The sequence below is a fragment of the Cyprinodon tularosa genome, unplaced genomic scaffold (assembly GCF_016077235.1).
Source record: "Cyprinodon tularosa strain WSP-4 unplaced genomic scaffold, ASM1607723v1 ctg10, whole genome shotgun sequence".
NCBI lineage: Eukaryota > Metazoa > Chordata > Actinopteri > Cyprinodontiformes > Cyprinodontidae > Cyprinodon > Cyprinodon tularosa.
This window is the reverse complement of record NW_024037782.1, coordinates 4,041,824-4,056,899: the sequence shown is the minus strand read 5'-3', so window position 1 is coordinate 4,056,899 and position 15,076 is coordinate 4,041,824. Positions and strand designations below refer to the sequence as shown.

Genomic DNA, 15,076 nt, shown 5'->3' with positions numbered 1-15,076 from the left:
ACCTAATTACCCCGATAAACCGCAGAGTTCAGCTTCAAAGGCTGTGCTGCATTCAAGTTGCGTCGGAATTGTTACAATTTTCCCCAGCAGCATTGATCAGGGTGAGGGTTTTTATTTTTATATATATTAGCAATAACTTAACATAGTTAAAAAAGAGGTGATAACCTAATAAATAAAACTGTTCTGAAAAAACTAAAACTTAGATTATTGTGTTGATGCCACCAATTAATGTCCCATTAATAATTCAATAAAGCATGCTATTTATTTATGTATTTAATAAACTACATTATAAAACCTACATTATGAAAAAATGTTGCTTAGTCAGTCACTTTATTTAGATTGCAGTAAATTTGCATCCAATGATAACATTTCTAAACCATGGTGTTTCTTTTGTTTAGGACATGTCATTTGAATTAAATAGTAAAAAGGCTTCTAGAATTTCCTTGCTTCATCCCTGAAATATTGCATTTTATTCAACATCCTGTCCTAGGAATGATGCGGAAAAACTGATCCATAAAATAGTCTTCAACAGGGGGTCCGCGACCCCTAAAGGGTCTGCAGAGGTACTGCATGGGGGTCACGAAAGTTTTGGTTGATTAAATTTATATATATATATATATATACATATATATATATATATATATATATATATATATATATATATATATATATATATATATATATATATATATATATATATATATATATATATATATATATATATATATATATATATATATATATATATATATATCCCCCTGCAATTTTTTCCACTAATTAAAATGTCTAAAAATACACATTAACATGAATTCAACACACTGTAGTAAACTGAAAAATAGAGCCAAAAGATATTTTTCAGTCATCAATGCACACATTCAGCGACACACAGGAGCTCTTTTAAGCTGGGCACAGTGTCATTCACAACACCTGTCCCATCAACAAGGAATCAGAATTAAACATACTTTAATAATCCCAAGGGGAAATCAATTTTGTTACATTACTCCATATATAACAGAGTGACTATAGGACCAGTTTGATATAACACAATTTCATACAAAATATATAATTAGGGGGTCCCACTCCATCTCTCCATCAGTTCAGGGGCCCTTGGCCTGGAAAACATTGAAGATCCCTGCAATAGTTGATTCAAGGTTGGACTGTTGTTATTGTTGTTATTGTTATGAAGTCTACAAAATGCATTTAAAAGCCCTCAGCTGATCCAAGGTGAGAGTTTGGATGAAAGTTTAAATAAAGAGAGATCCTATTTCTATCAGCTCCCCTTTAATGCTTCTGGTCAAATCCAGAATAGAATTTATATAGAGTATAAAGCACTAAATAACCAAACTCTATGGTATATCAGAGATCTAATTGTTCCTTATGTTCCTAACAGAGCACTTCACTCTCAATCTGCAGGTTTACTTGTAGTTCCTAGAATTTCTAAAAGTAGAATGGGAGGTAGATCTTTTAGTTATATGGCTTCTTTCCGGTGGAACCACCTATCAGTTTTAGACCATGAGAAAAACACCCTGCCTAATTTTACCTGCTTATCAGTTTCTTTCGTAGACAGAGCCATCTATGGAGCTTGTTTGTTGTTACATGTTCTAACATAGAAAGTATTTCTGGATCAGTGCTTCTTTGTTCATTTTTTTTATGTTTGCTTCTCTCCCCTCAAAATCCCAACTGGCTTTGGCATTACACTGGCTTACACTAAATTTTAATTGAATGATATTTCTATAAAAAGGTTGGTGTATGTAAATAGAAAGTAGTTGAAGATTTATGCAGTTGTCATTTACTGTTTATCTCTGCTGCTACAGGCTGTTGGTCACAGACATTTGACATTTGAATTTTGATTGACTCTAATATTAAAGTTATAGATATTAGTCTTTAATGCACTATTAGTGTTATGCTCAAAACCAGGCTTAAAAGCCATAAAAATGCTGCAGATCATTGCTGCGTAGTATCAACACTGCTATTTCATTGTTTACAAAATTTACATGTTGTTATAAAAGCACGCTTAGTTTTAAATAATTATTTTTCACTGCAGTGAATGTAACTTTATGCTTTATTGGAAGCACTGAGGAATGACCATTCTTTCTTGACAAAATATGCAAATATCAAAACACCTACATTGGTACCATGGTATAAACTGATATACTCTAAGTAAAGCAAAACACAGCGTTGATCATTAAATGGACAGAGTGGATTATGGACAGCACACTCAGTACTTTATCAACATATACAAAATGATAAAGTGGCAAAGAATTTTAAAGGTGTTTCTTTAAAGTCTTGCCAGGTTAAACACTCTTGGAAGGCCGAGGCAGCACCAGCCTCAGTCCAATATCAACCACAAAGGAAGGCATGTAAGAGAGAGGGATCCATAGAAGCTTGGCGTCCCAGCCGGCACTGTATCGCGTGCGTGGGTGAGCCGCAGTCAGAGCATGCTCCATGCAGCTGGTCACCTTGCTCAGGTCTGAGTCACACACAGCATTCATGATCAATCGCTGGATCTTGATGTCTAAAGAAAAAAAAGTAAATACATTTTAGAGGAAAACATTTTAAGCTCCTATTTTCTACGAAGAAAGAATCTTAGTTAATAAGTTCAGGGTGTAAACTTAGAATACCTTGATGTATCATCTGATGCATAAAAGTTTTTGATCAACTCTGTTTTCATTTTTTGGGACAGAGTTTTATAAGAAATCTCAGAAAATATAAACTGTTCCTGTTTTCAGCAAATGATGCTAATTAAATATATTTATCTTTATTTATTGTGACATAGAGGAAAAGTGTTTCCTCTCAAATTCCTGAAACCAACAAATATTCTAATTACAAAACAGAGAGCTCTTGAAGAAGCAAGAATTTGTTCTCTGTTTACCAAATCTACCTCTGTTTTTTCTTTTTGTTTTGTTTTGCAAACAGGTTCTATATGTCATTAACCACACATTTATTTAAAGAATATATATAGTGCAGAACTATCCTACTCAGGTTTGATTTATCTAAGTAGTTCAGATGTTATTATAAGGGATGAAATGGCATCCAGATTCTTTACAGACTATTAATTTTGTCCCAGCTTGAAATTTGAGAATTAGATCCCAACTTTTGTGCCATTTGCAATCCACAAAGTAACGCCTTTAAAAAAAAAAAAAATGCTTATAGAGTGCACAACATTGGGGAGTTTCCTTTGTAGTAAGTAAGTATGATATAAAAAAAAAAAAAAACTTAAAAAAAAAAAATAAAATTTAATCTCAAGTGCTCTGGGCATTGAGCCATATATGAACCACAGCCGCCGACAGTGAGGTTTTAACACACCTAGTTGATGATAGTTTATCATGTGAAGCTTTCTTCCTCAAAAAGTTTGCTATGCTTACAGTTATCCAGGTATTTTTCTCCATAGCTTGCTTTTACTTCAGGGCTGAGCTGATTCCATAGACGGTGCAGCTCCCGCTCGATGGGATCAAGGCTGGTCACAGCTGTCTTGAAAAAACCCGGCTCAATGATACACACTTTGATTCCAAAGTAGCTTATATCTCTCCTAAAAAAAAGGGAAGTCAAACAGAAAAGTCATTTTTTTAGCAAAGAAGGCTTTAAATTGCCCTGTGTTTTGTATAATAAAACTGCTTTGGTCATTTTTAATCAATAGAAATAGGCAGATTCTTTAAATATTTCATCCGTGTTAGTTTTTTCACAGGATAAAGATGCATTAATTTATTCAGTAAATGTATACAGTACTTATACCTTTAGCATAAGCTTAAATAAGAGTCATGTGAAAATGTTCTTCTCCCAGGCTATATCTAATAAAAGTTATAAAAGTATTACATGGAAATTGATATTTTTCTCATCTGTTCAGTGTTTCTCTAACTACCTGATGCAGTCAGAGAAACACTCCACTGCAAACTTGGAGATGCAGTATCCGCCACCATTTGCAGCCACCCTGCCTAGGACAGATGCCACGTTTACTATGCGTCCACTGGCCTTTTTGATAAGGGGCAGGAAGGTCATAGTCATGGCAATCACTCCATTCATGTTCACTTTCAGTACATTGTGAAAATCCTCCACTCTCATCCACTCTGAAGGACCCATAGGTAAGGAACGTCCGGCATTGTTCACAATACCCCAAAGTCCTACAAAGAGAAACCAAGTGAACAATTAATGTAAACTAATTTTATAAAATGCAGGTTGATTTTTTATTTATTTTTCTATCGTATGATTTCAGTCTCACCTCTATCACCAACCTCCTTCTTTGTCCACTCCATGGCAGTCTGGATGCTGCTCTGACTGGTCACATCCAGCAGGACCGTCTTCAGGTGAGGCCCTGCAACTCTTTTCAGATCATCAGCTCCCTTTTCTGTGAGACAGCCGGCTAGAACACGAAAACCTCTACGGTCAAGCTTCTTACACAAAAGGTTCCCAAATCCTGTGTCACAGCCAGTCACAAAGACATATTTGTCTGAGACGTTCCCTATTTCCAGGCTGTCTCTGTAAAGCCACACCAGAATCCAAAGCAAAGCGAAGGAAGCTGCGATGTAGTACCAGGCGTTTTCACTAAAGGAGACAGAACATTGGATTATGAGCATGCATTATGTCCAAATCTTAAAATTCATACCTTTATGTAATTGTTTTGATTAATTATTTCTTACCCTAAAAGTTCGTATATGTACTGTGTATCCATGTTACCTTCAGGAGTTTGCTTTTGGCTTCCAAATTCAAAAAACATTCTGCAAAAAATGCGGCAAACATGAATAAATAGTAAATCACGAATACACGAGAACCATTAAAAAAAATCCCATTTAGCTAAATCCCAATGGGATTTAACAGCATTGCAGAAGGACATTCCTGACGGCTACTGCACACAAGCACTTTGTTCACTAAGTATGCAGAACTGTTTCAGTTTCCTTTGGCACATGAGAAATCTTTAGATAATACTCTTACAGAAGAAAGAAAGACATTTATAATGAAGTGAGACCAAAGCAAGGGATTATTTTATTTTAGCTATAATTTGATATCCATGGTAGAGCTGCTGGGCTCATGAAACAAAACAAAATAATTTGTGGGCTTGTTCATAAAATAATAAGAACAGAATTCAATAAGCTGTGGTGCCCATATTTAATACAAACATATTTTGAATGAATAAGATAACCAGCAAAGATCTGAAGACAAATTATCAGTAAAGAAATAAATGTATATAGTTTTCCTTGTAGAACTGCAATTTTTTACTTTTCATTATTTCTAATGCAACCTAAGCCTTAAGGCTGGATGGAGACATTTATCAGAAAACGTCTTTGTAATGACAATGCAAACTTGAAAACAAACAGGTACACAAATGTATACATACACAAAAAAAAGGCTTATTCCTCAAATACTCTAAATTATTCAAGTGAATATTTGAGCTTCAGGTAATAAGAAATGTTAATGTTCACATTTTATAACAACAATATATCTTGGCATATTTTTACACACAGCCTTTATTTCCCGTATAAGTTATGTTTTACTGTAAAGTATTTAGAAGATTTTTAAGAACATATAAATATCTATCCTATGCAAAAATAAAACAGTTTAAGACATCCACTTTTGGTAACCTCAGTTCACAGCATGCCTATTTAAAGGAGAAAGTTTTATTTATTTACTAAATTAATTCAGAAGGGAGTGAATAAAGTCAGTATATTCCTACCTTATTTTCTGAGCGGGAAACACTGGATGCTCGCAGTTAGTCTCCTTCCTTTTCCCTTTCTGGTTATTCTTCTGCTTCAGCTCACAGGGGCTGCTCAAAAGAAGCTTTATCCCTGAGGCTTATCCCTCAAGACATGTTCACTATTAGTAATCCTCAATCCCTAACTATTTTGCAATTGTTTTAAAGGGAATATGTGAAGGGAACAAGGCTTGAACACTAAACCCTCGAAGAATTTTCTGCGTAGGCAATTGGGTATCAGAGCACTTCTTTTAGAACAATTTTTAGAGCTGTAGATATTGGGCTTAATTGATTATGACTGCATCAAATGTTATAAAAAAAAAATTAAAAAAAACACTAACCAAACTTCTGTGTGGACTGCACAGTGGGCCAGTGGGTAGCATGCTGCCTTGCAGCAAGAAAATGGCATTCGATCTGGGTTTGATTCCTGGCTCTGGGGGTCTTTCTGCATGGGGTTTGCATGTTCTCCCTGTACATGCATGGATTCTCTCTGGATACTCTCATGTTGAGCTCTCTATATATTCTGGTGTGAGTATGTGTGTGAATGGTTGTATGTCATTAGGATCAACATCTCTGTAAATAGTCAAATGTGTAGATACCTGGATCTCAAAAACACTTTTTTGTTTAATAAAAATAGAAAATGAAAAAAAAACAACTTCTGAATCTTTCTTTACAATTTTAAAATCACAAGTGTCTGGAAAAATCCAGCTAAAAGGCAAATAAAAAATAAATATAAAACTTATAATAACCTGTATACAGAACTGTGCACACCCCTGAACTAAAACATTTTAAAATGCCTGTTTTTAATCAAAAACACCGGTGAGTGTTTTTAGCTACATACTATGTGATGATTGTACGGACAGCTAATGATCACCGCCTTCTTCAGATGAGCTCCCAGATTTGCTCTGGGGCTCAAGTAGGCCCTTTCAAAGGCTTTTGTTTTCTTCTGGTGAAGGCGTTCTCTGGTTGATCGGATACATTCTTGGACTCATTGTGAAAATAAATTGCTCCCTATCTTCAGCTTTCTCCATAAGATCTAAAGGTTTAGTCCAAAGCTGGAATTTACTGACAAAATAAGAAACTTAAATTATAAAGTTACTGTCTTGTATGATGAGGTATCCCTAAAAAAGGATTAAATTGAAAAGCAACCGGCCTTTCACTCAGTATTTTTCTGAAGACATTTCCACATCTATCCAGGAGTCTTTGCCATTCTGTCGACTCGCACCAGAGCAATCTGTAGTTAGAGTTGATGCAGCATGGAGGTCCATCCTCCTTAGCATATTTCAAGTTGAATGCAAATCAAATAGCCACCCATTCAAAGTCAAATTTGTTCATTTTGATCAGATCTTTTTTCCAAAACTATAATTCTATTATTTTTATTACTACAAATAGACTAAGAAAATGATCAAGGGGCTTGGCAAGTAATAGCAACTGTAATATAAGCACCACTTAGAAAAAAAAAAAAAGCTATTTTCAAATTGCAGCGGTCCTCAATTTTATTCACATTACATTTAACAGGAATAGACCCTAAATTTCTAACTTCAGCCCTTTAAGTGTCAATAATACACAGAAGGGAAGAGAGAGTCACAGCTAGCATGTAAATCCTTGCATGATAGTACAAGTATGAACTTTTCATACAAAGGTTACTGTAAAGTCCTGCAACACTGGCATGTTACAAATTTACTGTAACATCTACATGCGAAACTAAATGGCAATAAAATCGTAATATTTGTTGATAATATTCACAATTTCGATTTTAGCCAAAATCATTCAGCCCTAATCTAAACTAGACCAAGTTTTATGTCTGTGGGTTCAGTATTCCCATATGGTTCTGCCAGAATTGGCATTCTGTAATTACTAAGGTTTAAACTTATACTAGTCATTTGCTGGTTATTGGGTCTATAAGTGATGTCAGATACTGGTTGGTCTCTGTGTCATTATTATGTACATTGTATTGCATTTTATGTACCTTCTTGTATTGAGTCTTTTTTTTTTTAGCTGGGAAACAGAACACATCACTATAAAAAGCATATATTCTTTAGAGTCAAATAATTTGTTGGATAATATACTAATAACTGAGTTTTGGAGACTTTTTTTTAAATAATCTGTTATTTTTTTATAATAGAAAGTTTTAAAATTACAATATCTGCAATGAAAATTTTACTCATTTTAAAATTGTCATCTTTTTATGTAAAGCACAAGGATCGGGTGAAACCATATATATTAGAAAATATATATATAAAACTAAGAAATTAATTAATTCTCATATTAGTTTCACTGCTGCAACCTCAGTCACAGAAAAGCTGCATTTGCTACTTATTTCATGACAAAAGGTTCAGAACTGTAAACTAAGAAAATAGGCAAAAGAATAAAGGCTTGTACTTGTTTGCTAGATTAAGCTTTAATTAGTTACCAAATAGTGTTGTAATTCTGTGGGTTTACACTGCACTCAGTTGCACTGTGACATAACTTCTACGTCACACATTCCACTAATAGTCCAGTTGTAGTTTGAGTTTTTTTTCTGTCAAACAGCTTAAAGAAACAAACAAGCTTTATTAAAGATATCAAGCAGACTAAAACCTGCAGTATCGCCCAACTCTTCAGTTGACTTTATTCTCACATCCTCTTTAGTGATTGTGTGTGTGAGAAGGAAACATAAATAGGCACAAAAACACAATTTCCACTGTCATTATTTTATTGTTATTTATAATTGGATACAAAAAAGATCATCTGGTCACATTTCATTTTAAAAAACCTACACAGGTAACTATTGAAACAATACAGTCATCTCTGTCTGTAGATGTGAATACAGGACAGGTTAGGTGAAAAACCCAAATATGTAGATTAATTGTTTTAAAGAGATGCTTTAAAGAATAGTTTACAAGGTGTAACATCACCAGCAACTCCTTTCTGAATCAGATAATCAGAAACAACAGAGAAATTATATCTGTCCATATTTTTCAGTAGTAATTGTACTGTAGAACCGCAGTGTGATGTTTACGAGCAGGTAGACTGAAGGTGGCCTTTGTGTACATACTCCAGGGCTGTGGCGATTGTTCTCATGTCCATCTCGATGCTGCGGGCCCAGTTTTCAACATCTCCAATTTCCTATGTGAGAGAGAGGATACGCAAGACATGCTTCAGGTTTGTAACCTTTTCCAACTTCTAACCAATTTTAGCATCTAGAGCAACCTAAAATCCCTGCATCAAAACCACATTAACTCTCAAGGCAAATTGTGTCCCGGTGTGCACCTTATACAGCTTTGATGTGGAAATGCTCCACCTTTATTTGAGATGTATCTAGAATACACGTTATTCCCTTTTGAAAAAAGTTAATGGAGATTTTCTTCCAGACTTGCATTAATTTGTCTGAAATTAGATAAATGGTCAACATTTCCAGTCGCCTTGCTCACCCTAACTAACCAGGCCAGGATGGTGTATATTTTGAGCTTGGAGAGTGCTCAGTGTTAGATCTATAAAACAGTGTTTATCTTAATAATAAATTCAATCAACTACCATTGGTGGTATACAGAAAAAACTTTGGCAATATTTAAAAAAAATTAGAGCAACTTTGATTCTAAAAAAAAAAAGCAGAGAAACTAGTATAAGTACAGGTATTTTGTATTTTTATGAGAAAGGTCTATCAAAATACAAACTGTCAGCGGTCCAAATATACAAATTTTCATTTTAATTCAATTTTATCTGGTTTCTTCTCATTTTTTCAACTTCAGAGAACAATGATATTCAAATTAAGATTAAAAAACTGGAAATCATAATTAGACTGTATTATTCATTCAATCATCAATTTCCAATATGTAAGTTTGTTTTGCTGTTATGACATCACAACAAACTGTGCTATTTCAACATGTCTGTCAACAAAGGGGTACTTAAAAAACGTCCATCCACTAAGAGGGTACATAATAGAAAAAGTTGGACAACCGCTGATTTATCTGATGTACTGACTGCAGATTAAAAAAAAAAAAAAAGAATTAAATATTCTTCTGGTCCAAACCCAATTGGATGTGCAGTAAAGTTCACCTTTAAGGCCTGATTGAACCCCTCCACCATGCTGATCCACTGAGCAGTTTGCTTAGAGAACTGGCTGGCCTGCACTTGGAGGGTCTTAACCTCATGGTCCAGTTTGCGTTGGTTTACGTATGCTTGAGCAACCCTGAAACAGAGTAGGGGGAAAAAGTTAGACTTCTAGCATTGTTATTACATATTAGATATCCACTGAGTCATGTAAGGGAAAATGAGAGCGCCTCAGTGCAAAATATTTGACTACTCAAGTCCCAGAGCTCCCAAAATAAAGACTAAAAGCCACAATCTCCCTCAAAAGAACCATGACATGATGGACTTTAAATTCTGCCCTAATTCTATAAGCTTTTTTTTTTTCTTCACTTTTTTCAAACTTTCAACAATTTTATTTTAATTTAAACTATATCTTTATCTTAATCTATTTCTTAAACAGGAATAGATTATTTAAATTCAATGACTCAGTGGTGGTGGTCAGAGATCCAGTTCAATCTGGTTAAAGCTCTACTGACACATAAATTATACCCAGAGGGATGCAAATAACATCTAGACATGTAGTCGTCCACTACTGTACTAGCAAACAATATAAGTAATAGTAATAATAAATCTAAGTATATATAACTACAATAACTCATTTAAAACAGACACAAATACACACAAATATGAATATTTATACACATATGTACCTAACATTTTGCATTTAAGATAAAAAAGATTCAGTGGAAAAGTTTTACGTAGTTTCGCCTGGTTTAATTTTGTAAAAATTCTTCTTTAAGGAACCTTTGGCCACTCGATTATTAATCATTCGATTTGCAAAATAATCCTCAGTTGCAGCATTAATAGACACACACATATATACACACACATATACATATATATATATATATATATATATATATATATAAATACATATATATACACATACATACACATAGCTTTTCATTTTCAATCAATACCTAAAAAAAATACTTATGCGTTTTTTTTGCAGCAGGTTGCATTACTGTCACCAGATAAATTCATACTGATTTTAGGGGGGAAAAAAACATTTAATTCGAACATTTCAAAATCAAACTTATTTTGAAAAAACAGCGTCAAATAAAATATGAATTAGTTTAATTAATTAGTCCATTGCAATTATTATATTACTCATTAAATATAGCTAAACAATTTGTACTAACACACACTAGAAAGGGCTTTTTTTTCCTACCCAACGTTCAGATGATCTACCAGGGCTTCAGTTAGACAAGTGGCAGCAGCGATCGCTTCACGTCTGCGTTTCTCTGTGCAAAAAGGAACAATTTATAAGAACCACGGATGAGTGCTAACTTAAAATCCTTGTTTTTAGCCTGTGCTAACATCCTTTCCCTTCCATCCAGCCTCCTCACCCTGTAGCTCCTTCCGCTCATTTTGCTTCGCTTGGTGCTCCTTCAGAAGACGGGACAACATATCGCTTATGTAGAAGCTGGGGTTAGTTTAGCAAAAGCTAACTCATTGAACGATAATTTTCTGCAAGAAAAATAACGTCAGCTGATGGAAACGACAACAACTAGCCTGTCACGAGACCCAGTAGATTTTCTTCTTCTTTGTCTTTAATTACACACTGCAGCCACGACTTGACAGTGCACAACGACACCTACTGTATCGGAGTATATAAGATGAACAACGTCGATTGGTTGACTTTACATAAATAAATAAAAAAATAAAAAATGAATAAATAATAGCACAGAACAAAAGATAACTAAAATCCTAAAGGTATATTCCTCCATTTTCCGTATTTTACAAAACAGCTTTTTATGTTCCCTTGAGTTTTTATGTTCAAAACAGACCTTACATACCCTCCTTCCTGCCACATCTTCCAATTTAGTGCCATCCTTATATTTTTTACAGTGTACAAAATATATTTTCCACATTATCTGTACTAATGCAAACAATATTTTACAGTATGATGTTTCTTAAATAAATATTAGGGCAGGGATTTCTGAGTAATGACAAACTTAAATTTAACAATTAACATATCTGGTCTGGTCTCCTAAATCCATTCTCTGGAAAACAACAATAACACCATGTGTGTTGTATAAACAGATACATCCTCTATTTAATGTTCTCCTTAAATGAAGTTTGAACTCTAGAACTATGAAGTTCGCTACTGTTGGACCTGATTGATTCTGGGATGCATCTGTTTCTGCTCTTCAATTCTTTTAGCAAGGGTTGTAAACCAGACAGTGTAGACTGGTTTTGACTGTGTCCCTATATACTTAGTACTTTAATGACATCTGACTCCTTCCTAATCATATTTTATCCTCTTCTTGCAAGGCTGAAGCTAGAGTTGTCCTACTGGTTCTTGTTATTAACTCTATAAGGCCTGATACTGGTCGGTGCCTATGTCAGGCCCTGATCTGTAAACTGCGCAAACACAATTAACCTTTGAAATACTGAGACTGGAGCTCAAACCGACAACCCTCTGATTGCTGGGCAAACTCCTGCACCCGACGCCACTGTCGCCTATAGCATAGCGGTCAAAATGAAGCCTCATTTTGACAACTTTTAGTCTAACCAAGCCATTAGCTGAAATGGATTGGACAGAACCCTGGTAGAGGGAAACCAAGATCAGAGAAAAATAAGAGGGTCGGCCTGATTTCAGCACAGCGCTGACAATTTTCAGTGTAGCACCCTGGTATGCTGAAATACTTCGAGATACAAGATGAGAAACTGACTGAATATTTTATGAGATTAGCTGACCTGTATGGTTTGAGTCCAAAAGAATTAAAATAACCAGCCTGTGCTAGAAAACGAAATCCTTAAAAAGATGTTACATTTATTAAGAGAGAGAGAGGCAATGGTAGGGTAATGCTTAAGCAAGAGAGAGAGAGACAATATTAACTATTTCCCCTATTTCATTTTAGGTCTGGAAAGCCTTTGTCTTTGAATTTACCTTAAGCTACAGATAAGAGATATGATATCCTGCTTTATTGTAGCTAACATATTTATGGTTGATGTATTCTTTGTACATACAGCATTTTTTTTCCTAAACCTTCTGGTCAAAGTGCATCCATAGTCCTCATTCTGTTCAGAAGAGTCTTTCTCCTCTCAATATGGTATGCAGTGCTCCTTAAATCAAAAACAATGACATCTGACATCCAGGCACCATTGATGCATGTTTTAAATGAGGTTGGTGCAGACCTTAGGAGCCTTTATCAATAACGTTGTGTATTTTGCCCCCTCTCTTCCCCTCTTCAACTGCATGCACCGATCTAGGCAGTTTCTTCTTGCTCCGATTTTTACTCTTTCCATAGCATGTGACTTCAATGGAGTGGCCTAGAATATATGTTCCATTGTTTAATCTTGTTTTAAACCCTTGCACACATTACATTGTTTTTATCTTTGTCTTTTGGGGCCTAGAATGTAGTGTCACATGCTTTGTGGTGTAGTTAGAGTTAGAGGTATTGAATTTTCTTTGTGGAAAAGAATGCTTAAAATAAAAATTTTTTATTGCATGCTTACCATTTTTGTAATTTAAATGCTGAACCGATGGCTTAAAATTTAAATAGTAAAGCTTTCTGCATTATGTATGTGCATTAACCCAATGTATGCTGCTCTGATTTATATGCTTTTATGAAAGAATATCCATTATTCACCTGGCAATGAGGCCTAACCAAAATGTTGTAAATCATGTAAAGTATCAATTATTTCCCAACATATATTAAGATTTATTGATAATAGAAAGCTTCTGTGGCAACGGTGACTAAGGAAGAAGTGGTATTTCTTTTTAACCATTGGGTTGGCAGTTTGAGCCAACTCTCTCTGTCATTGTGTTCTTGGGCAAGACACTTTAGCCACCTTGTCTGCTGCTGATGGTCAGAGGGCTGAGTGGTGGTGGTGTATGAAAACCTAAGTCTGCACCAAGACAGCCATGTGGCAAACCACAACCACAATGCCTGAATATGATGTAGAGTGTTTTGGGGGTCCTTAGACTAGACACAATGCTCACTTTACTTGGATTTATTCACTTTAATTGGACTTTTCACTCTATTTGGATTTAGGTTTTACATATACATAGATATACGTAGCCTACAGATATATATATATAGAAGAGCTATATGTGTATATATATTTTAGCTCTTTTTATTCTTATTTTTTATCTTTATTATATTGTATAGTTGGATGTGTGTATATATCATGTAAAACTGTAACTAGAGCGTGTAACAAAAGTAATTTCCCTCTGGGATTATTAAAGTATTTCTGATTCTGATTCTATTAGTAAAGACTATTTACCTGTTAAAGATGGACTCTGTTTATGTTTTCTTCCCTAGAAAGAGATAGCTTGGTACAAACTCTTTAAATAATACATCATAAGATGTATTATTTAAAGAGTTTTAAGATTCTGATAAAAAAAAAAGTAATCTTACTAAAATCAGAGAAATTGTTTAGAGTTCACAGAAGGCAGCTGTTCACCTCTGGGCTTACCTCTCAGGAAGTGGCCCCAATTAACAGTTAAAAAGGCATTTTATACATCTCCAGTCTGCCACATCATCTTCAATAATAATTATTCTAACAAACCATTTTTAACATTCTGTACAAAATAAACAACTATTAATGTTTTACAATTAACCAGAATATTTAAAACAGGTGGCACAGACTGAATAAATATTTTTTCTATATTCAGGGGTTGACGTTAAGGATTTTTACCACTGCCCTTCAGGCAAGTGACTGTCACATTTCATTTGCCCAGAAACAATTTTTACTTGCCCAGTATAATGTTTGATAAATAAAGTTCCTAATATTCATATATATATATATATATATATATATATATATATATATATATATATATATATATATATATATATATATATATATATATATATATATATATATATATATATATATATCAATGAAACATGTTTGTTTTTTAAATGTTTTTTGTAATTCAGTATTATTTAATTTTACAGGTTCCTGGTGTGTATATGCATGCCTCAGATAATGAACTCAAGCCTACATTATCGTGTTAACATGCCTTTCAATCCTTCTTGCACATTCTTTTCAAACTAACCTTTGCTTTAAACTGTTGTGTGCTTGGGAAAAATACAAATTGTAATGTTAAAAATCTAAAAAAAAAAACTTGACAGGTTAAAAACTTAAGATAAATCAGAAGATAGAAGTCAATGTCACAAATGAATAACTTATTTTGGAGTCACAGTATGTTTATACAAGATAAAACTATTAATATAATGTGACTTTTCTAGAGAATCATTATACAGTTATTTTCCACAGGGTTTCCACAGTCTTACATAATTTCAGAATTCCCTGACTTTTAACTGACTCAGGATTAGTTTTCCCTGACAAAATAAATGCAGCAAC

At 34.1% G+C, this 15,076-nt stretch overlaps 2 protein-coding genes across 2 annotated transcripts; both read right to left on the bottom strand.

Annotated features, from left to right (window-relative positions):
* Positions 1-2,044: 2,044 nt before the first annotated feature.
* On the bottom strand, positions 2,045-5,815 carry rdh5 (retinol dehydrogenase 5 (11-cis/9-cis)). The gene is made up of 6 exons (XM_038307082.1): positions 5,666-5,815; positions 4,635-4,712; positions 4,217-4,539; positions 3,860-4,118; positions 3,366-3,529; positions 2,045-2,515 (listed from the first exon to the last, which is right to left on the bottom strand). Exons 2-6 carry the CDS (start codon positions 4,709-4,711, stop codon positions 2,295-2,297), a joined length of 1,044 nt encoding a protein of 347 aa, XP_038163010.1. The 5' UTR covers position 4,712; positions 5,666-5,815; the 3' UTR covers positions 2,045-2,294.
* Positions 5,816-8,639: 2,824 nt separating this feature from the next.
* On the bottom strand, positions 8,640-11,303 carry bloc1s1 (biogenesis of lysosomal organelles complex-1, subunit 1). Its single transcript, XM_038306639.1, has 4 exons — positions 11,104-11,303; positions 10,926-10,998; positions 9,722-9,854; positions 8,640-8,791 (listed from the first exon to the last, which is right to left on the bottom strand). Exons 1-4 carry the CDS (start codon positions 11,162-11,164, stop codon positions 8,681-8,683), a joined length of 378 nt encoding a protein of 125 aa, XP_038162567.1. The 5' UTR covers positions 11,165-11,303; the 3' UTR covers positions 8,640-8,680.
* Positions 11,304-15,076: the final 3,773 nt, after the last annotated feature.